Here is a 24,644-nt window from a genome sequence, read left to right as displayed (position 1 = left end):
TTCTGTGCTGCTACACCTCTTAGCAACTGGAAGGGCTTTCTCCTATGCTTTTCTGAATAGTGTTTCCTGTTGAAAAAACGCAGTGAATTAGATAATGTTACCAAAAGGACTACTCCTGCCATTATCACATACGACACTATTTCACCAAGCAACAGAAAAGGAACAAAGAAGATTTTTTTTCCCCCCCCCGATCTTAAATGCAGCTTTTAAAATGTAATCATTTACAGCGGGAAAACATTTCTCTGCAAAGATGAAAGGCATTTCTGAAGGAAAAAGAAGCAAACTGTTCCCGTCCGTCCGCCAAAGGGATATATGAAACTGATGCTCTGCAAAGTGCCGGGACGAGCCGGGAACCTGCCTGAAGTGCTCCAGGGGCACAAACCCCTGATTTCAGAAGCAAAACCAGTCACAGTGCATCTGGTAAAATGTCATCTGAACTAATTAGTTTTACTCTGCCAATCTAGTAACAGTGGAAACAGATATAGAAGCACCGCAGAGATATTTCTGTGCTAAAAGTGAACTTGTGTCAAAGCAATTTACCTTTAAAGGGAAGAAATAAGTGAAATGCTCATTTTCCTACTCTTTCTCTTATTGCTCAAATAGCCAAAATTATGCCTTTTTCCTTCGAGTAAAGACTCTGTATCTGCCTCTCTTTTGGTAGATGAGCAAGGCTATTATTTGCCAGTGGGAAGTTTTGCTTTCTATGGATCTTACTCCACACTGGGAAAAAAATGTATTTTTCCCCCTCTCTCCCAGAGGCAGGGAAAAAAACAATAAATAGACATGCAAATTGCATCCTCTGCTCAATTTACTGAGGTTATGAATGCAGGATAAGACATGAGTATTTACCTGAATACAGAATCCAAGTTATGGTCCCACAAGAAAACTGTTAAACTACTCCAGACCTACATGCATATTCAAGGTGTGACATATATGTATTTCATCCGGTCAAATTTCACACTGCCTTTGATCAGTAAGAATCACCATTTTTTGCTTATATTCATAACATCCGATGTGGTATTTTGGGATGCCAATGAAAACAGAACTATTAGTTCTTGGCACAAAAACCAGGACCCATTTTCTGGCTCCTTTCTGAAATAAGCCAAATATACATAGCTAGCATAATGTGTCTTTTGGAGAACAGCAGGGCACATTATTATCTAGTTTTACGCAGCTTTCTACCAGATATGATCAAAACATTATATTTCATAAAGCAAAGATATTAAAATCAAATGCCAGTACACGCTGTTGCATATGTAAGAAAGGATAATTTTGGTTTCAGTGTCTTGAAATCTTGAAAAAGGGCCATTACCTTTTTAGCGCCTTGCTCTTCTTCGACACCATCTCCTATAACCACATACACTACTTTTCTTCCAAATCTTTGAATTATTCGCTCAAAACAACTTTCCTTTCCTGAAAAAAAAACAACAAAAAAACAACAAAAAAACAACTAAAAAGGATAAGTGGTGAGGAGATATCACCAAATCACTAGTTAGTATTAGCCTGGACCTCCCCAGTACTTTAATACATAATTATTGCCAGAGAACAGAGAAGAGCCTCTCCTGCAGGATGGTGTACCCAGGCTTATTGCAGCTTTGTTCCTGCCAGAACAGCTGACAGGCAGCCTTCAAATCTGCTCTGAAAGGTCATTTAATGCACACGACATGGTAGATGTAGCGTACCACAGGTCTGCAGTATCACCTTTCTCGTCTCCTACACTAATCTGAGACATGTTTTGGAGGGGATTCCCCCACCAGGAGAATTCTGAGTAGAAATTCTAGCTTTTTCTCCGCAACCTGTGACAAGATTAATCACAGCTCCTGAAACAGTAGTATCCTGACTTAGGAGGTCACAAAAAAGATTTAGGTTTAAATGCCTGTAATCCAATACATGGTCAAGGTCCTTGATCCTGCACTGGGATCCATTAACGTAGCTCATTACTTCAGTGCATAGACCTATGGAAATGATCCCAGTTCTGTACAGTGTTTCAGGCATCGATACTGGGAAGCCAGAATGTAAGTAAATGCCTGCAGTCGAGTTTCCTTAAATGCTATCAGTCTGAAAGATCACATCAGCCCGGCCAAAATGCACGCTTACCTGTGTACCTACTGCATGTCTAGACCAAAACCAGGAAAAGTTGTGTTTTTCAAAATAATTATTTCAGCTACAGGACAATACCAGCATAAGAGCAAATAGATTGGAAATATAAAAAAGATTTCTTGTCAGCAGAGCAACCACACTACTCAATGACATCCTTTCACATTAGTGCCAGGTATAAGGGACCTGCAACACTAGGTTAAAACGGTGCTGAAAAATCATAACTGTGCCACATTACAAAAATCTCCTGATTTCCTGTGACAGTCAGTGACTGAAGACAGTATTCCAAAAGTACTCCTTGTTCTGTGTACTTAAAGTCATAAACGAATATTTATTACAATGCTTCAGTTAAAAGGTGTATTTGAAGTATTAAAATTGAAAGCTCTAACTCACAAAATTTCTATAGTCAGGTAGAGTGACATTTCCATCTCAGAAATGGTTTTAAATCCTTTACAGTAATGCTTTCAAATTTCTATATAAAATGGTCAACCAAGGTATTTAAAAAAAACAGCAACAACAAAACCAAACAAAAATAACCCACCATTTTTTCTTGGCCATTTGAGCTTCCTGTATTACAGATACTTAAGAACACATGAAAAATGTTTTCATGTTGCCAACAATTTTGAGGGAATCTGAGACAGAACAGATACGTCATAATCATGTTAAAAATTACAAGCACCATTGCCATCTGGTACCATGTATTCCTACATACTCAGAATAACATCTTTCATATTGAACCAGAAAACAGAAATAAACATTTGCCTGGCTGAAGATTATTACAGTCAGTATGAATAAACTTAAATAATTACATTCTGCAGCAAAATATTCTTGCTTCTGGTAACCTGTTTAACAAAATTTGCTCCAGAAGACATGAAAACGAATGCAGCCAGGTTTACCTTTACAGAATTACTTGTGTTAACCTGAGGTGACTGCATAGGTCTCTACTGACAGCCTACCACAAAAACACCTGCACTGCTACATACGCTCACAGTTTTGAGAAAATGTGACACAAAATGATTATATTTTCTCCTAACAGAGGCTGCATCTGTGTTTGTAGAGCTATATGAGGTTCTTTGCAGAGCGCTTTTATGATGTCTTAGCATGAAATGTCCTTTCTGAGATATAACATTAACCCGTATGCTTCTAAATATATATTCAAGAATGTGGACTACAATTGCTTTTTATTTAGACTTACTTTTATTGTTTCAAATATAGCACAATATTATAAAAATAGCTCACCTATTTTAGTTGCGCTGTAAATATTCTCTATGGGAAATACAACCCCTAATCCATACAACAAGACTTTTGCCAGAGCTGGAATTAGCTGTGTAGTTGTTACAAGGATATTCACACAATTTGTCCTGTGGAACAGAAAACACAAATATCCTTTTTAACAAAGCAAAGCAAAACAAGGAAAATCTTATCCCTCCCATCAGAATCCTTCACTATTATTATTGACACTTCTCAAAGAAATTTACTATTCTCTGCATTACAGGAGAGCAAGGTACAGAACATCAAGGTTAGATCAGAACAGGGAATGACAAGAAGGACCCCCATAGCAGCATTATGCCCACAAGACCAGGCAACCTCTTCTAAATCAACTGCACACATCTTTACGTTCTGTAACTATCCCATCCACACTCACCTTGAATGAATAAGGGTGAGTGCTTTCAGTGCAAGTGTTAACCAAGAATCCGTCAAAGCTTCAATTTCTGCTCTTAGTTGTAGCCAAGCCTCTCTTTTTGCTGGACCAAGAAGACCTGCAGAGTAGATAAGGGCATGTCTGCACTGAAATTAAGTGACATTCTGTCGTTTTCCTTTGCTTTCATTAGTTCAGATACAACTTCCCATATAGTGCAAAAAACAACAACTTAAACTCCTTCCTTTTTACTGGTTCTCATTTAAATCTGTTACATGCTTCATAGACACTTGCCTCCAACATTGTTTTTGTAGGTATTGTATATTTCTTTTACTCGTCTGTAGCGGAATGCCAATTTTCTCATCCAATCCACTCCTCCACGCACCCCTGTCGCGAGGCACAAATTAGCGCTGGTGGCAGCTGCGGGAAAGCCATCCGTTCCAAAGTTATAGGTGCTATTTGGAGATAAGAAAACCCCCAAATTAACAAAAAACAACAGGCTACATTCAGCCACCAGCTACTCGCTGCTAGGTTGGAAAGGCTAAAACAGCTAAGAAGACAATGTGCTACTGTAAGCATTACAGCAGTTATCGCTTTCCCAGGGAGAAGCATGCAAAGCAACATTTTACCTTTTTCAGTTCTCTCGTACCTTAAGTCTTGACCATTGTCATCCGAAGACACGTCATCAATGTGAACCTGGTCGCATTCCTAAGGTGACAGAAAGACTTTAGGATTTTCTTGATCTTGCAAATCTTAAGAAATAAAGCTATTAAAAAAAAGTGAACTATCTATTCATCAGGGATATTTTTAATTGTGGAAATCAGTAGATGGCAGTCTTGTTAAAACAACTATTTTACCTATTCCTTGCACTCATTTCTTAGTATGAATGCACACCATCATTAGCTACTACTGTTAAATGGCTTTCCAAAAACACGTTTTTGTGTTTAGAAAGGAAAGTGGTTAAAAACAATTAGCATATGTGTTCCATAAACGTTCTTGTAGCCTTTCAGGTACCTTAAAACATCATGCTGCTCAAAGCTGATTCAGTCAGTGCATAAGTGTAACTGAAACCAGACATTTTGGTAAATGTAACATATTAGAAAAATTAAACCTGATGCTAACCGCCAATGAAATTATGACCTCTGATTGCTGTTGAGCCACACACCAACACAGCCTGAGGCCAGTGTTTCAGAGGAGCGCAGACGAAAAATCTGTTCCTAGTTTGCCATTCATTTGAGAGTTGTGAGTTTCCTTCTCTCTCTTTGGTCTTAGTGCATGAAAGCAGCATGCAAAGATGAAGAAAATCCAAACAGAATAGCCAGATCAAACCATCTTTCTTCAGTGACTTGTATGCAAACTAACACGGCACATTTATAATTAGCTTTGTCCATCACTAAAATTAAAAATCATAATGCATATTGTTTACCCAATAAAAACATCACTATTAACGATTTCAACATTTGGCAGGAAAACAAACAGACCTCTGGCACTGTAGATCAATCTCAATTCAATGCTTGAAACAATAATGGATTTGAGTTACTTTAATAATTTCCTCTTCTCTCACTTAATGTGAAATCCTATAACAAACATAATCTATTTTAAATATGAAAATATTGCAATCCTTTATTTTTGTGTTACTGCTTTCCTCTGAACAAATTTTTCTCTCTCTATGGATTTGTGAGGAAGGGAGGGAAGACAGAAGTGGAAAGAAACTCAAACCAGCTGTTCCCTAACAGAATTAAAATCATGACCCTCAACCCTTTTTCTAAAACATCTATTTTCCAGCCAACCCTCTCCCAGCAAGCAGCAAGCTCCAAGGAGGAAAAGACTTTGACCCTGTAACCTTCTCCTCCTCTCCTGAGGTCAACAACCTCAGATAAGAAAAAAGCTGAAGAAATCTATTTAGCCTCACATGATGGCTGTGATTTCTAGATTTTTAAAAACATGGGTTTAGGAAAAATACACCAGAAACTTTTCAAATGATTTAGAAGAGCCATGTGTGGTCTTTTGCACATCTACAACTTACTCTGATGCACACTCTTGGGTACTTTATGCATTAATGGCTCATGCTAGATGAAGAGGTAAAAGCAACCATCACAGGAAAGACAAAGGCACATTTGGTCATATTTAACCACTATGTCATGAATTTCCTTCAAAGGCAGACCAAATGCACTAGATGTACAGATACAGCTGAAATTACAAGTGTGAACATATGTTGCAAGGCTTTGAAAAGCAACTTGGCTACAGAAATTCAGAAACTTCTTCAGCAAGCTCTCAAATTCACAGAAAATACTTTTTTTAAAATTTAAAACAGAAAGGAGTTTCCCATTCAAATGCCTGTGAAGAATTCAAGTGTGAACTGAGAAGAAGCAAATGAAGGCACGCCTTCCTGAGTCTGTGAGTTTCCCATTTTAGTTTCTCTTCCACTGCTCACTGACTAACCTATGGCTCCATCCATAGAAAATTTTAGCTTGTCAATGTAGCAGTGAAAACTATCAAGTTAATAGCCTCCTCTCTCAGTATGGAAATGATGAATGACAACTGGAAAAAGTTGCTGGAGGATTCAAAATAGAAATTTTGGAAAAAGAGACAATTTCTTTTTTTTAGCAACCACAAAACTAAAGGAAGGAGTAGAAGATCATCTTAAAAGCAAGTCTGAAAGAAGGAATAATTCTTACAAACTTCAGAACTCAACTATCTCAGGTAAAAGACAGGAGTAGAAAGGATGAAACCATTATATCTTAGATCCCACAGTCAGAAGTGGCCTGAGGACCTGGATGCAAGGTCATGGGGCCATCACAAACACTTGGACACCTTTCCCTTTTCATATAACCTACTAAATCTACTCAGCATGTAGAAAGTGAGAACTAAAATGATGCATTAAAAACAGAATCATCATACTGAAAGAAAGAGGGATTTTGGAGAGACAAACCTGGAAAAGAAATCAAAACCAAAAAACAGTGGTGTAAACGCAAAGGAACTATCAAGAAAGCAAGCAAAGCGAAGAAAAGGTCATAAACATCACAAATTTCAGGTGAAACATGGCAGATAATGGAAAGGAATAGTGTCCTCTCGTCAATAGTCAAAGCAGAAAAAAGTCAAGCCATGCAGGGAAAGAAGAGAATTCAAAGCACAAGAGATAAGCATTATAATTTGGACAAGACTGAAGACAAATCTGACTGACGCTATGTTACAACTAGACAGTGCACAACTGGTTTTGCTCCTCTTGAGTGGCAGGACACAGCTTTCAGGCTGTGAGATCCGAGTGCCAGGTATTTTTTCCACTCTGCCTAGCTGACCTGGACTTTGGGTTGGTGAGTGATGGATGCATTTCTAAACCCCTGAGCACAGGAAGGAAAAAACTATCATTTAATAACTGTTCTTTTAGCAGGGAAGTTATTTATCAATAACTCTCCAAATTAGCCAATTACTTGTCCGTTGTTAATTGATCTGTCCCATCTTTCCTTTTCAACACCTTGTGTTTGCTTTCATCTGCTTTCTTTGTGCAGAGCATTTTGTTCTTGAGCAAAAACAACTACTTGAGACACTGTCCAGTTCTCTGGTTAGGTGCAACATTTTAAAACAGTAGCTCACTCAATATGCATCATAATCACAGGTATGCTAAAATGGAGTTTTACACAGACCAGCAGATAAAGCATACATTTCCAAAAAGTACATTTTTGAAAAAATGTATCGTTCTACATATGAGATAATAAAAATAAAAAGGCTCACCAAATCCTTGTTTACTACCTCCAAGATTTTCTCTGATGGGAACCAGTTTAGGACTAAACTAGGCCTACCATTTTAATACTTCTACAGATATATTTAATACTTTCGTAAGATTTTCATAGGAAATATAGTACTGGCATTCACCCTTCACTTTCTCTGGCAGAGTTATTTCTGAAATTAATATTGAAAGTCCCTGTAGATACACCATAAATTCATATTATTCATGCAGTATTTTATTATGTATTTTATTATGATATAATCAATTTAGCAGTCAGATCTAAAGTAGAACATTAAAATTGCTACAACCACTTTTAAAAAATAGGCTAAATTGGCATGTGAGGAGCAAAATATCCTGTCTTATGTATAAAGATTATGCAGCAAACTGTGTTTTGCTCCTAAAGGTGCTGACTTTGCAACTTCAATGCATCCAATCTGAAATCTTCATGAGGGACAGTGATGACATTTTTACACCGCACATTTGCCCTTCTAGCCAGCAGAGACAGATTTGCCCATGGAGTGACTCTGACAGCCCAATTGGGACTCCTGTGACTTCCACTGAAAGGAGGTTATTCCCTTACAACAATGGTAATAGAAGACAGGAAAGTTGCATTAGAAAACACCATCCTAGAAAGCCAAGAAGGCTGATGCGATAATGTTTGCTCAGTGTTGAAAACATGCTCTGTGAAGAGGAGCAGTACTGCCCTTTATAGAGATACATGTGAGACAGGTGCAGAGCCAAGTTGCACAGGCTAGGAACATCAAACTAGGAACATCAAATTGCTGTCCCACAGATAAGCTTCCCCCTCCCTTATAGCTAAGGCCAGAAATCACAGAGCACACACCTGGATCGATTCTTCTTGGTCAGTTTTCTGAGAAATCAGAACATTGACTTGCTGGATCTGCAGGGATGGACAGGAACTGATGCTTGGGACAGCAGCCAGGCTGCACAACAGGGCTGCCTTAAGTAAGCACTCCCTGGAAACTGGGGCTCCTTGATCAAAAGGCTTCATGAAAGAACTGTGCTTTATTACATTTGCATTTAATTGTAAAGAGAGACAACAGAGCTTTTCAGTACAGGAATGGCAGCATGAAAGAGAACAAGCTGGGAAATACAGGTGGATTTAAAAGCCTTGAGGGAGACCCCCAAAAAATTAATTGTCATGGAACAGAAAGGAAATATTTCATACACATATTTAAAGTATGGATGAGGGAGAACACAAGGTAAGTGACACAGAAACATTAGATACTTGCTTACAGCATGTTCAAAGCATGCATGCAGATTAGCCTAGGGGAAAATGAGAGTGTCAGTACATACAACTTCACAATGTACCCACAATAGTTCAGGAAGTTACTTTCTACGTTGCCCTTCTCTCACACAGCTGCTTGTCTTCCTCAGAACTTCCAATGCCATAATGGGTAGCTTAGCTTGACACACATCTGCAGCAGCTAAGTTAAACCAACAGAAGTTGCACAGAATAACCAAGACTTGTTTCTACATTCCCTTTCATCAGCTCTGCTCTGATGCTTGAACCAACAGCAGATGTGCCTGCAGAAACTCCTTAAAACGGCAGCAGTTGTTTGCTAAGTTAAAATACATCTCCAGTGAAATGCACTAAGCCAAAGAAAAGCAGCAGTTGAAAATTAACAACCAGATGAGTCTAGCGTAAATCCTGTATATGGAAGCTTTTGTCTTCTCCCTCCTCCCTTCCCAAGGCATTTGCTAACTCCTTCCTGCTCACTTCTCTTTTTCGTTTTTGTATGATGAGTCAAAGACTTCTAGAGATGCTCCAGTCACCATTTACAGCTTTCAAAATGCCTGATCCTACACAGCCTGCTGTAAATGTTACTTTAAACTAACAGGATCTTCACAAAGATTCATATGCAAAGCATTAAGTTATGGCAGAAATGTTCTGCAAATATTTATATTACTTTGCTCCTTCTCTACCACCCATCAAGTTGTGCACTTCTGCCATAACTGCGTAAAATATACCTTACTACTCAATTTACTGTAGGAAAATTAATAATAATAATAAAAAAGAGATTAAGGCTGTTACAGGAGTTCCTCTTATCTCTGCCAATACCGCATGCCAAGTGCAGTGATGCAATGGCTAGAATGCTGAGCCTTTACATTTTCATGTTACAAAACTAATAAAATAAAATAAAGCTAGTAATTTTGCTGTCTTTGAATAAACAGTAGGTAGGATAACCCTGGACAAGTTTGCACATTATGAAAAAGAATAATGTGAATAATATTATGAACATAACCTCAAAGGATGCCAAAGTATTACTGTTCCTAATCTCCTGACTATAGCTGAAACACATTTTCATATTTTCTTAATATTCCTAATTTACCGTGAGAAAACCAACACCATACTGTCAAATAATTGTTTCAATACTTCACTGGACAAAGTAAAATGACAAGGAGGGGAAAAAAAAAAAATACCCCCCAAAGTCCCAAAACAACAACAACAAAAAGCCCCAAACATTCAGAACAAGCTATTTTCATTTTGCCTTTACATCAGCATGTCCATTGAGAAGACCTGGAAGCTGGCCAACTCACAGGAAATGACTGCTGGATTCTCTGTTCCTCTCATATCTGTCATTATGCAATTATATACACTGCTTCATTTTCCCTACTGAACGGTAGAGAAATTTGGTCATGTACATGTGAGAACAGATCTGGCATAACAAGTTAAAGCTGCAATCCTTTATAAACCTGGAGCATCTGAAAAAAACCCTCAATTAAAAGAAAAAAAATCCTCAAGTGTATGTTGTGGTGTGTAATGCAGCTTTTTATGACATCTCTGTGTATGTCTCTTTCTGAGACCAGAAATATGCATTTAAGGTTAGTATCGGCCCCACAAATACTCCGCACTTCTACAAACCATCACAGTGTGCTTCTCTGGGAAGCAGGCTTACAGATCATCAGGGAATATTTTTCCAAGCAACAATTGCTTATTCCAAAACTATATGGTGAATGACATTTTTAATCACAAATTAATTGATTTCTACTTACACCTGATTACTCCAACTAATCTCTATTGTACTTTCAGCATTCAAAGATCACAACATAATTTAACTGCAGCCATTAAACTCAAGCAGTATATCTCAATTTTTTGCTTGACTAGAAGGACAGCAATACCTCTAATACATGTGCAAGTCAGAAAATCAAAGTAATACATCATACCTGTATACCTACATATGCCCAGCCAGTGCAAAATACCCTTCTACTGTACTTGCTAAACATAAAAAGAACACTACACTTCCTTTCAAGCTGAGGTAATAAAGGCTTAAGTGCTGAACTTCCTAACCCATCATTCTGGAATGCCTGCTAACGTACAACATAAATCCATGTGAAAAAGCAGAGACTACGGTTCGCAGGTTCTCAATGCTGGCACTCAATTGGCAGGACCTGTCATCTCTGTCTAGCCTGCACTTTGTGACCCTAACATTTTCTCTTCTTTCCCACCACAATTATTCTGCACTGAAGAAAAAAGGTGCAGATTATCTGTGGGCCGGGCACAGGATATGAAGAACAAAGAGTTCTTGAAATACACTTCATTCTGTCCAACAGTTTGTGGATGAACAGTCAAAGAATTAAATCGGGTTGTGAAGAATTTCAAAACACTCCCATTTTAAACTTAGAACTATAAAGAGACAAAACACAGCAACCAAAACCCCCCAAAATCACAAACTGCCTTTCACAGTTACAATACCACATCAAAACAAAGACATAAAGCACTTAGCTATGAAAAAATGTAAAATTAATATTATAAACATGGAAGACTAAGAACTGAACAAACTCGTTGTAGGAGATGGTTCAGAAGTTCTCTAGTGCACTGGACACACAGTTGTAGAACACAACAGAGCCCATTCTTTTCTAATAAAAATTGATTAAAATCCAATTTTGCTTGGTCACATGAACAACTGCGTTGGGATTAAATATAATACTCCTAAAGTAAACAGTATTTGCTCCAAAATAAATACAGATTTTATTATGCAACGTTATTGCAGTAGCTACACTAAAATCAAGGTTTACATTTTCATTTCAACTGCACCTTGTAACTGGGAGAATCCAATTTAAAATAAAACATGATCTAAAGAAATACTTTTCCAGCAACCACGATGTGCCAGTTACATTCCCACAGCTAAAGAAAACTGTGTTTTGCTAGTTTTCTTTAGCTCACATACGTAAAGAAGTACTTCAAGAACTGACATCACTTTGTATACAATTAGAATACTTCACAGTATACCCAACATTAAGATCTTCGCATTTTCTGTTGAAAACACATATCAAACTGCAAAATCATACCTCAGGACAATCACAGTAAGTGCTGTCCTCTAAACCCCTGTAACTTCTCACTTGCTCTATGATGCAGTGTGTCAGCCCAACAATAAATTCTTGCTAGAACTCTGACAGAAAAATCTGTTATCCTATTTCCATATATTTTGTAGGGTAAGACAAGGCAAGAGGAGTGTGTCAGAGGAAAAATTTTACCAGACAGAAAAGGCTAAGTATGACTCGAGTTTATCTGTTTGAAGAGCCTGAGTCACTCCCAGAAAGGACAGCATTAGGTTCAAAATGTCAAATTTACTTTATTTTCAAAGTTCAACACTTCGCATTGTAAATACCATCTTTATGACATGATTCATGTTATCTACAGATATATATTTCTGAAAAAAAAAAAAAAAAAAAAAAAAAAAGAGACCAACTACCTATGACTAATGAAAGCCACTGAAAATAAAATACGAACATATTTAAAGAAGTAACAAGAGTCATGAACCTGGTCAGCATGTCATAAATTATTTCCAAATGTACCAACTTGAAAGTACACTTTCAGGAGCACATATCTTTTTTTTTTTTTTTTTTTTGAACTATGTGCTGAAGTTTTTTTTCAAATATATTTAAATTTCAAACAATTACAAAATAATAATAAACTAAAATTACAAAATGACTGAAGTTTTCATGACAGCTTGAAAGCAATGTTGCTCCTCTCAGGAAATGAGAGTTTTCTTACTGTTCACATGGAAGTTCTTCACAAGAAGAGATTTCAGCTCTCTCTCAATTCTGTGTGACCATTTCAACATATGGTGCCTTGGTGCTATTGATTTTACTTGTGTTTAAGTGAAAGCTACAATACTTTGGGCTAGTGAGTCTCCCAGCCCTGTAATTCTCTGCTAACCAAGACTGGGATTGAAGTTCTTTGCAATAACCTTTTGAGCACAGGCAGATAAAAGTTTAAAAGTTTTGCTCTGATGGACAGCCTGAAGAGCTTTGCACAATGCTGCATTTTTCTCCCTCCTTTTCTTTTCCTCCCCAGATGCTGCTGGGCAGATGTTGATCCCTATGCTATTGCGCAGCACAAGAAGCAGGGAGTCAGCTGAAGCAACGCTGTCTTGCCCAGCTGAAGCAGAGGATGACATCTATTTTGCCAAAGCTCTGGGGATGCTAGCTGGCTAGGCAGGATCTTTAGGGCTCCTGTACAGCATTTACATTGACACAAAGGGGGAAGCAACAGGGAGGTAAATTAGATGGTAACTAATGCTATGAACTTGGTAGGCTATCATGCATTTCAGCTGAGCTACACGTGAGTGAAGATTGCTCTATCTGATTCTCTTGAGAAAGGAAATCATACAGGGCTAATTTTCAGTAGCACTTAATGTGAAGGTGCTCATCTCCAATCCCATGAAAGGAAAGAACTTATGTGGTTAATAGCTGCATAAGCCTGTAGGAATGATTTTCTCACAAAACCTATGGAGGTGCTATTATTCCTAATACTCATACTCATGAACCACAGCAGTGCATTCCACAAGAGCCAGGCATCATGCATTTCAGATGGGCTTTGCACTCATCAGCAAAGCCACAGTTCTGCCTACAAACACTTTGTCTCCCTTTTTGGTTCATTTACCTACAGCTACAGGAACAGCCTAATTTAGCTCAACATTCATGAAGCAGAATTTCATGAGCTTTCTGCAAGTCACCCATGGTTGCAGTATCATGTACTTGAAAAAATGTTTCCAGTCATTCCCTCACTTACATATCAGGAAAAATTCCTTACTTTAGTTTGTATTTCCTTTCCTTTCTTTACTTTCTTCCTGCAGTGAAACTGAGCTTTTCTTGGATTGCTACTGTGGAAAACCAAATGCAAATGGGCTTTGTGTCTCAGCTCAAATGTGCTAAGATAACTTTACTGCTGTGCCTGCTACAAGGGAGTTTGCAGTCATTGATTCATTAGAAAATGAAAATTCTGACCCTTCAAAGGACTTGAAGTACCTAAAAAATTAGTTTTGTATCTAAACAGAAATACAGCACTGTAAAACAAACAAACAAACAAACAAACAAACAAACAAAAACCTCTTTACTGAAGTTCTTGAAATTATCACGTTTTCCTAGAAATCTCTATTGCTGAAGACAACCTGTCGAAAGTTAAATCATGGAATCCTCATGAAGTACATCTAGCCACAGTCTGGTCAGGAAGTTCCTGTTACAGACACTGCAAACATCAGGATGCACTCTTTATTTCAGTCAAAATGAGACAAGGCATTTTTGAACAGATATTCCCCTGTAGGCTCCTGAGTGACTCAGTCTCTATTCTGGATGACCAGGAATTAGGACAGCAGAAATTAGGACAGCTGCCATCCTTAAAGTATTTGGGAGTGAGAGGGAGATAACTCAGCCAGTTCTATTTGAAGTGTTCTCTGCAACCATCCATTATATCTCATCAGCAATAAACTGTTTTCAACAGCCTGGCCTGTAATACAACTATTTTTTTCAGTCTGACTGCCCAGAAATCTATTTTCAGCATGCTCTACATTCCTTCCTACCTATTTTTGTAATAGCTGGCTGCAGTTGTTTCTTATTCAACATCCAGGTAACCACTTGGAAAGTAAAGCGTTCACCAAGACTCACCAGGATCCATCTTCCAAGCCAGACTAACTTTGCCAAAATCAGACAGATGCCTCAAGGAAACCAACTATTTGTTGTAGAACAAGACCTAGTGATCCAAATATGAACTTCTGTCCTAGTCTTCATTACTAAATGAAGACCATACTGCAAAACCTATCACTTTATGACAAGCCGGCCTGTTATATTCCCAACACGAATGTTATTAGCAATAAATATTCACACAACCAACATGAATGATTACATTCAACAGCCATCAAGAGCTGATTCTGTTCTTCTCAGCTGCATTGCTATCATGCTCTCTTGAAATCTACTTTCATACAAAAATATTTATTTCACAGACTGGCTTCTAAACATCTCTGAGGAAGCCATTTACATTATGAAGAAATGAACCTGACATGTTTCCAACCTGAGAGAAAATTTAAAGCAATGTTCTTAAGAAATTTATTTTCTTTTGGTATCATCTTAGTCAATATTTACTTCTTAGTCAGTAAATCCACCTGTTTACTTCAAGAGGTGCTAATCTCCACCCATCAACAGCACTGTCTCTCTGTGCTAGATAAATATTTTTTTATCTGACTTTGACACAGCCTGGTTGATTTTCTTTTCTGGTACATCACTGGTGAACTCAGCACAACAAAGTAAATTCATCTCATAGTGTTACACTGAGGTCTTGTATTGTTCTGAGTATAGTTTGCAAACAAAACGTTTCAAATAGAACAGGGGCAATTGTACTGGAGAGAAACAAAAGAACAGGAAGCACTCTAAGATGCCATGTTTACATCTTAAACAGCTCCAAATAAAAAACATCCGAACCCAAACAGTAACATTCCCCTCCATCTTTCAACAAGTTTCTTTATGAACGACTGAACAATTTAAACCCATAAAGTTACCGCATGATTTTTGCATTAATTTCAATACAACTTCACTACTCATCTCAAAGGGGTGATGATACCTGCTCTAAGGGAGGTGCTGCAGATGGAACTGATGATTTCATCATTGAAGCATTCTGAAAGACTGTCACAAACAGAATCTAAGTGCAGTAACTGTTGATGGCAATTAAGTTCATTAATATGTTAACTCATCCTCCATCACATTTTCCTTTTAATAATATTATCTCAAAAATCAAAGAAGTTAATAAAAAGGGATACTGGGAAATTTTAAACATTATGAATGTTATAGTATTAACTAAGAATTATAATAATTAAACATCCAATCAAAGGAAAAAATTCTCCTTTCTCTTGAATTATTCTGATTTGTACATACAAATATTTTATGTTATCACAAGAACAACGCTATAAATCTGCAATAAATTTACTGATCTCAGAAGAATTATTTTACACCCCTGCAACTGAAAACCAAGAAGTCTCATTTGCTTTATGAGCAAGAGAAATGGGAGCTATTAAACAATACACACACACTATCAAAAGTAGTTTGCTTTGGAACAGCAGCACTTTAAGGAGCAAGGCTCTGATTTACTGTTGTTCTGATTTTTTCTTTTATAATGGGTTATCCCGTTTTGTAAACACAATTTGTCACCAACACCAGCCAGAGTTCTCTGTAACTACTTTTTGCCTTTCTTTCAGATCTGTTATCCCTGCTGAGAGAATCTACTAAAGAAGAATTTTTCATACTGACACCAACTGTAGTCTTGCTGTGAATAACCACATTCCCATAAAAATCATTCCATTTATTGCAAAGTTGTTGGCAGACCATAGGAATAATAGTCAACTCAGGAAACCTTTTATCCTGAAATCACATAGCTTAACCCCTTACGTGATCATATGAAGTCGATGTATAAAAGCTGTATTACCAAAGTGCTTGTTTAATGCTCTAGTCAAAGCATTTTTGTTGCTGGCAAGCTTTTAAAATAATGTTTTCACAGTATTTTTTTAATTAAAAAAAAAAAAAAGACTGATGCAGAATAAACCAAGCAGTATTCATTTTTTTCTTAATATACAAGGTTATATTTAAAATTATAGAGTCTTTCCACCCTTTTCCAACCCTTACTTGTAGGTAATTAGAGCTGAGTTTTTAGTTTATTCATTTGGACAAGTCCAATGGGACAAGTCCATAATGGGATTTTTGAATTTGTAAACCTATTTTTAAGAAACATATACACTTTTTTTTTTTCTTTTTTTTTCTTTTTTTTTCCCCCAATAAACAAGTATTGGAATATTTTAAACCCTTCAGTTAGAGAAAATTCTTAGAACATTGTAATTGTTGCTGCAGTTGGCTCTCCTCCATTCCCAGCAAAGTTAGGGAACAAGTTATTCCCCTGTGTATCCAAACTTTACATTTGCAATGCGAATATGTAAAGTATGTGAAAGAAAAAGAGGAGATCCTTTAACTGATTGAAAAGATTTTCTACAGTTCAGAAAGGATCATTTGCTTAGCTATATCCAATCTTTCTTGTGGCAAGAGCATTTCAGCTAAGCTTAGCATTCATGTCAGCAGTCTGAGTTCTGCTGTCACTGAACGTTTAAGAGCTATAACCTCACAGCTGCACAGTACTGCGGGTAACGTTCAGAAACACAGCAATGACTGCCTGGACTGCTCAGGTCTGACTGAGCAAGGATAGTGGAAAAAATAAAGCAAAAACTCTGTTACCTCAATAACTTACTGTTTCTTTTGTTAAGCTTTCCATTTACATTTCTTAAATCCTCTTTAAATACTCACACTTTAACACATTACAACCGCGTTAGCTCATTTCAGAACCGCCCAGCTTCCTGACCATATCTAAAGTCAAACTTTCAAAATAAAATTAACAGAAGTCAAACTTTATTTTAAAACACAGAAAAATGGAAGTGATACTGCAGTAAGTGAAGGGAGCAATCCCCTCCCCCCTTTCTTTAAAGTTTCATTAGACCATTGAACTGGATGAAATTCAGATAGAGGCCTTATTGTAACCACACTGAAACAGTAGAAATCTCCTGAGACCATGAAACTCAAACATTTTGGGAACCGACTTCAACCACTCCTTTCGTGCTTTTTAAAGGAAAATGAATGGAAGACGTTTCTTAATTTTTATCCCTGTAACAACATTTGAATATGATTAAAAAAAAATAAAGAAACAGCACAAACAAATCTGTTTAAAATACACACGTGCAGATCTTCTTACAATTTCAACTACAGTCATAGTTGTCATAAGTAAACAGCCCAGCACAAACTGCATGATATCTTTCAAGACACCAGACGACTGCAGCAGTTACATTGCAAATTCATGCTAAAATTACACTGAGGTTGATAGAAACAATCTCCCATGCAAACTGCTGATACGGATTCAAATGTTTGTATTTATGTGAAGATTGGCTAAAATGCTCTCAGTCTGAAAAATGGCATGTAAGACCAGCTTTCCTAAAATTCTTCAGATACTAAGCTACTTAAATAATCAACTCGAATAATGCGAACCTGAGGTTTGCTGTTTTAAATAGTACCCATATCAACAAGGGGACAATTTTTTGGAAGAAACTATGTTCTTTCTCTAGTTTATCTTCTGTGCACTGGAAAAGTTCACTTATAGGGAAAAAAAAAGAAAAAGAAAAAAGAAAGGTTTGCTTGCAAGTGGTTGAATCAGCATAAATTAACTGTGTTACATGATCAGAAAGTGTGGACTGGGAAAGATATTTGAGTGTAAATTAATATTGAACTTAGCTAGAATAATTTTCTCTACAGTGTTTGCAGCTGCATCAGGGTTGTGAGTGGCTGTATGAGATTTTACACATCTGTCAGCTAAACCAGAAATCCAAACACAAAAACTACTGGTCAGGAATGTCATTTGAATTCGTGAAATTTTACTTAGATTTTTTGGTTATTAAGCAATAATGGATTATTTCAGGAACTTCTGAAAGTGTTATGAATCAGTCATAACTAGAGAATGTACAGCTATAGTAGTAGACAGATTTTTGCTCCAGTGATATGCATAATGTTTAGAGAAAATGTAAAAAACATTTTATTCACATCAGTTCTCTGACATACTAGAAGCTGAAAAGTGTCCACAAAAGAATAAGTGGAAAGCAACACATTAATTAATAGCAACATTAACTGCTTTTACCATTAGTAGCAACTATGTACTCATTCATTTGACATCAATTTCTATTATTTCAGACTTCTGGGATGAGTTAAATAATAAAAAGAGCCTATTAAAATCTGAAATGACACTTCTAGCACTAAAAGGCCTTCTGGATGAATCCCCGAAGAACTATTACCTGGTTTTGGAACCAACATGCTGAACCATCACACAGCGTATCATGTTTGTGCTTAGGGCAAGGTCTGCATTGCAGAGAAAGCTCTGTAGCAAGTAGCAGGGAAGCTGCAATCTTTCAAAAGGAAGAATTCACTAAGGGCAAGAGTTTATATGGGTCAACAGTGTAGCAAGTCAGTGTTCTGAAATCTGATAATGGATTATCTACAAAAGTAAAGTTGTTGACTGCACTATCTCTTCATTGCCTTTGAGTCTTAGGCTTTTTTAGAACAATTTGTTTCATTATTTATTATAGGAGAATTTTTAAAACACTATGACATCATTTATTAGATAAGAAATTGCATGTTGTGGTCCAGAGGACAGAAACTGATGTTTCTAATGCTTTTCTTGCAATGAAAGCTGCCAAACCCAGGGCTGGTCTGTGATTCCAGTAAAAGACCCTGCCTACACACTGCTTTAACGCTGATAATCACATTGACTTCCAGATACCTTACTGCTGCCCTTCAGTACAGAATCTCCTGGACTGTCAAGTGCTTGCAACTGTTTCCTCAGAACCCAGCTATCATCAGCAGGCACTACTGTAGTCACCAAAAACACATCAAAATTAGATATTTTGTTTCCTGGAAAGGGCACAAGAAATTTCATTCTTTTACTTGAAGGAAGACATCCGAATATGCAATTTGGGCAAAACATTTTGTTATCTGGTAATAATTACTTAATACCACCAAGAATTAGTTTGTTGCCACTCACAAATCTAATCAGCACATACTCCACCAAAATATGCTATACTGGGCAATTTGCATATCAATGCATTTCATCCCCATGCATGTCTAACTGATGTTTAGCTCATTTGTATTGCAGCAGTATCTAAACATCACAAACAGAAGCTGTGCTATAAGATGGTAGAGTACATGGATTTCATTCTGATTATCAGTCCACAAACAGAGACATTAAAACACTGCAGTCATTGGTGAAGAATGACTTCTTCTCTAAACACATTTTTGTCCCTCTTGCTTAAAGAAATGAACTTTATTTGAAATGTATGATAGCTTGAACTTGAACAACTGCAATTTACCAAAATAACAAATAAATAATTAAAAAAAAAAAAAAATACAACCAAAACCAAATCCACTGGAAAAGTTTTCTTGGAAAACTGTTATCCCCCTCTCCTTTTTTTTTTTTTTTTTTTTTTTTTTTTGCATTGTTTGAATACATTCATTTTCTCACCATATCAGCAGAGAGTATGTTTTTGCTGGAGTCTTTCTAGTAAGACATTAAAGAGACCAAGCAGAAGGATTATTAGAGAGTCAACAACAACTGATATAATGCAACAATACAATAAGCAGCAAATACTGCAACCACCAGACTCAGCTGTGCCCTTTTCCTGTGTCCTTTCCCTCTTGAGTTCTTTCTGATGGAATAATCACCCCTGTATCTGTAGATACCATCCTTATCATCCTCCTTATCTGTAGACAAAAGGATTCACGTGTGCAAAGTAGTGACAACCACAAAAACAAACATCATGCTGCTGCATTCTACACAAAAATGTATGCAAAATAAGAACAACCAAAAGCTGCTTTTTAATAATGTCAGCAAAAGCTTATCTTCTAAACATAGAGGGTGTAAAGCATGGCCTCAACCACAAAACAATTTTGATCTGATTTCTTTTATGCAGAGGAGCTGAGCAAGTTTTTCCCATGGTGACCATGCCTTGCCAATCCTCCTTCTCCACTCTGCCTGGTTCTGCCAACTCCCATCACTGTGCACCTCTGCCTAATTTCATCATGTTTCAACATCAGATCTGACATACTTGTCCAAAGCTGGCTATGTGACTTGGCCACAAGGTATGAGAAATTAAATGATGGACTCCGCTGGACTCTCATGAAAAGAGTGCAGCAGAGAGCCACAAAGATGATAAAGGGCCTGGAGCACCCCTCTTACGGGAAAGGCTGAGCGACCTGGGTTTGTTCAATCTTGAGGAAAGAAGACTGAGAGGTGATCTTATTAATGTTTATAAATACCTTAAGTGTGGGTGTCAAAGGGACATGGCCAACCTCTTTTCAGTAATCTGTGGGGATGGGACAAGGGGAAATGGCCATAAACTGGAGCATAGGAAGTTCTGCACCAACACGCAAAGGAACTTCTTCACAATAAGGGTGATGGAGCACTGGAACAGGCTGTGCAGGGAGGTTGTGTAGTCTCCTCTGGAGATACTCAAGACTCTCCTGGATGCTTACCTGTGCAGCCTGCTGTAGAGGGACTGCATTGCAGGGGGGTTGGATGCAATTGTCTCTAGAGGTCCCTTCCAGCCCCTATAATTTTGTGATTCTGTGGATTTTGTAAATTTCAACTGCTAATCACGGGCAACCTGTCTTCTCAGCTTGCTCTGGAGCTCACTCAAAGCCTGCACTCGAAGGCTGGCTTGCATCCAAGCAGTTCTCTTCCTTAGATTACTTGACTCTAGGAACAGATGTGCTAAAAATGCCTTGAGAAAAAACAGTGTTTTACCCTCCAGTGGTCATGGTTCTTTCAGATGTGCAGTAACCTGCACACAATAAGTCTGATGAATGTTATTATTCAATAATGTGTATTATCATAATGCCTACAATCCCAAATTATGCTTCAGAATGCTACTGTGGTAAGTTACCAGCCTGGATCTGTGGTATATTAAAGTCTCAGGTCTGAGGGGAAGTAGTTTCCCTTTCTCCTTCAGATTAAAGAACCAGAACATATGGCATTATTGCTTCAAAGGCATTCCTGCAGGGCACCGCATGGTACGCTGGGGACATATCTGTATGCATGGTCACTGAAGGACCTGGGAGCAAAGTCACTTAGTCTCCCGTGGTGTTACTGAAAGACCTACAAAGGAGAAAATTCTCAGACTGAAGAAAAGAAGAATATACATTCCTGTCATGAAGAGAAGGTCTCCTTGATGCTCAGAAGTGATTTATATGGTGCATATGTTTCCAACAGCAGGGAGGCAGCCTTGTTTCACCTGTAAGAATTGAAGGCAAAGGCCAAAGAAGGACTGATTTTGGAGAAGTTTTGTTCTGGGATCGCACTTTATGTTTGCTGTGAGAGATTTTACCTGTTCTCTTTCTTAGGCTTGAGCTCTCTCTTCAGCAATTCTTCAGGGTTTAGTGTCACCACAGAATGTGTATAGTTATTTTTTGCTTCAAACTGTGAAAAGCATCTATGCAATTAAAAGTCTCAGAGTTTCAGGAGAGCTGGCTACGCTACCTTATACGTAAAATGTAGGATTTGTAAAATGTTCCTCTATCAACTGAACTTTATTAAAGCCTAACAGGGACTGATGAGGTAGGAGAGCCTGGGGGACTTCCTAACCCGTGCGACTGCAGCAGAAAAAAGGCCAGAGAGGAGCTGGGGGCTGCCTGGCACAGGTGTGGGAAGGCAGCACTGCAGATCCAACAGCCTTGGCTCTGAGTGCATCATGGAAACCGCATGCAAAACCAACATGGGCAACTTTCTGGAGAGTCAGTGCACAGTAATACGACTTAAACTTTCCCTAATCTGAAGTAGTGACAGATTTGTATTGTAACCATAAAAAGATTACACTGCTCTTTTTGTCACACAGAAAGGACTATGCTCTCAATATCTGTTAGGAAGACAATAATGGATATCCAGGAAACAAGAAGTTAAAATACATCCCCATTGCAGTGACAAGCTTTCACCTATCCCAAGGTCCTTATTTATTCTTTCTTTTTATTGTCATAGTAGGAAATATATATTAATAAAAAAATAAGAAAGAAATAATAATCACTGAACAACAGTATTGCCTGACAGCATTCTCTTTTATTTTATTAGTAAGAGAAATACGTCAACTAAAATTGCTTAGAATCTCATATCATACTGCCACTCATCATAAATGGCAGTTATACATATATCATCACTTTGCATACAGAGCCTTCACAAACAAAAGTGAGTTGTGAGGCCATGAGTGTGCAGGACGTGTCCTTCACTGATGGAAGAAAATGGATGCTAACCATCATTACTGTGCCCTTATACATGAATTCATTTCTTAGGGCATTGAAATATTTTTTTTAATAGTTTCATAACTTATAAAACCTTATTTGGAGTTCATCCACAAAATGAACAAACAGTAATAAAAAGCCTAAAATAGTCAAATAATCCTGACAAAAATCTCCAAACAATTGAACTTTATTTTAATAAAATGCAACACTTTAAAAAATTATCTTATTTATAGGAAGCATTAGATAAGATAAAAAAAAAAAAAGGCTTCAAGTGCTTGTAGAATGAATAAATTGACATTTCCAGATTCAATAAATAGAATTATAACTCTCTAAAGCTACAGATCTAATGAGATAGAATCACCTTAGAATAAAGTTTGCAAAACACTGAATTCACTTTTTTTTGAAATAGGACATTCATAATCAGTCACAACCACCAATTTTTCAGCATAGCTGGTTATAATTTGCACCTAATATGCCAAAGAAATGAAAAAACTAATCTTTTAAGAGGATCAGCATACATACAGAAATGTATACAATCTTTAAAGATGTGACAGGTAGATGTCACATTTCAGTCCTATCATCAGCTTCTTAATTTCCCTAAAACACTTGAGCATACATTCTAAAATACCTAATATGCGTAATTGCTCCATACATGCCATTAAAATATTATACCTTATTATCCCTATCACAACATAATCAGCATGTAAAATCAGACATTCTTTCCTGATGAGATAATTTTGGTTCTCTTGAGAGATCTACATTGATGTATTTTTTCCCTCCTGTGCACAATTAAAATTCTGCTATTGAATAGAATATTACATGCTTAAATAATGATTTTCAATACTGAAAACCTGAACTTTTATTATGGAGCCTAAACACAGCCTTCAAAATATAAATTTTGGAAAATACTGCACTTATTTTATTAATGTTTGGCCTTGTACAGTTCTATAATGCCACTGCAAAATTACTATTAATTCAGTAAATCATTGCTTTTGATGGTCCTTAGATCAAATTATACATTAGTAACAATATTTTATTTTCAATGTGCTAAAATACTTGTCGTATATCTTTAATTTTAGATTTTATAAATGTTCCTTCAAGATTTCAAATTATCTGTATCAATTTGGAAACAATTACAAAAAAAATATTTGCATATAGTGAAGCAAATGAGCCATGCCTTTTTCTGAAGAAATAATCTAAGAACAAAGAGAGCAATCACTAATTGTAAATCCAAGTACAACTCACACACTAATAAGCAGAAAATTGACTTTAGAGCTAGACAGTGAAATCACAAAGAACTTTTTCACTGAATTTCAAAAAATACCAATAACAAATGGCATTATTAGTACTGTTGTTATTACCTAAAGACCAACATATAGGAAACTAGCTGATTCATTTACCTCTCTGAATCCCATATTGAATTAGAGCGGGTACACTGAAGTTTTCAATGCCACTAGTACACATTGGCATTGATTCACTTTATACAAACTAAAAAAGCTGCTGACATTTAGAGCTTCACCTAATAAAATAATGGAAATCTCTAGGCTTAGATTTGAAAAGTCAGCTAGGTAATACAAATCAAGTGATCCTTTGGAAATCATGACTACAACTATGTCCTTTGCATTTAAAATGTAAATCATGCCTGCCCCAGTTTTCAATAAGAAGTACATTCCCCTCAACTTGGATGACAAGAGAAGTGTTCTGATTAGAGCTTTCTGGAAAGCACTGGATGAACTTGTGGTATCTGGAAAAATGTGCAGCATAGGCCAAAGTTATGATAGATGATTGCCTGCCTGAAAATCCAGCCTTTCTGTATGTCAGGAACAGTTCTCTCTGAGCCTGGGTGAGGAAAGCATGAGCTTTCAAGTTCCAGCTTTGGATTATGTCTGGACCCAAAGATGTTTCTGTGCTGTGGGTCAGGCATGTTCCAGATCCCGGTTTGCCTCTCTTTATACTCTTTTCAGCCAAGAATGCTCAGTTTCTGTGGCTCACTGGCATAGCTGCCTACAGACCTCTCAGTCAGAGCCCAGTCTCTCACGTACATGAACTAGAAGCCTTAGCCCTGAGCAAGGAGAACAA

The 24,644-nt window shown here is 37.2% G+C and overlaps 1 protein-coding gene across 12 annotated transcripts in view; it reads right to left on the bottom strand.

The window, feature by feature from the left end:
• The window catches only part of EYA1 (EYA transcriptional coactivator and phosphatase 1), a 158,244-nt gene that overhangs the window by 7,448 nt on the left and 126,152 nt on the right, over nucleotides 1-24,644 (bottom strand). For all 12 annotated transcript variants that reach the window (XM_048938936.1, XM_048938939.1, XM_048938938.1 and 9 more), the window contains 5 exons: nucleotides 4,386-4,444; nucleotides 4,031-4,191; nucleotides 3,743-3,857; nucleotides 3,337-3,458; nucleotides 1,313-1,413 (listed from right to left, as the gene is read on the bottom strand). In XM_048938936.1, coding sequence (XP_048794893.1) covers nucleotides 1,313-1,413; nucleotides 3,337-3,458; nucleotides 3,743-3,857; nucleotides 4,031-4,191; nucleotides 4,386-4,444 — 558 coding nt within the window. The remainder of the gene's footprint in view (nucleotides 1-1,312; nucleotides 1,414-3,336; nucleotides 3,459-3,742; nucleotides 3,858-4,030; nucleotides 4,192-4,385; nucleotides 4,445-24,644) is intronic.

This window comes from Lagopus muta, chromosome 3 (genome assembly GCF_023343835.1).
Source record: "Lagopus muta isolate bLagMut1 chromosome 3, bLagMut1 primary, whole genome shotgun sequence".
Classification (NCBI taxonomy): domain Eukaryota; kingdom Metazoa; phylum Chordata; class Aves; order Galliformes; family Phasianidae; genus Lagopus; species Lagopus muta.
Note: the sequence above shows the minus strand (reverse complement) of the source record. Positions and strands in the feature narration are given on the sequence as shown.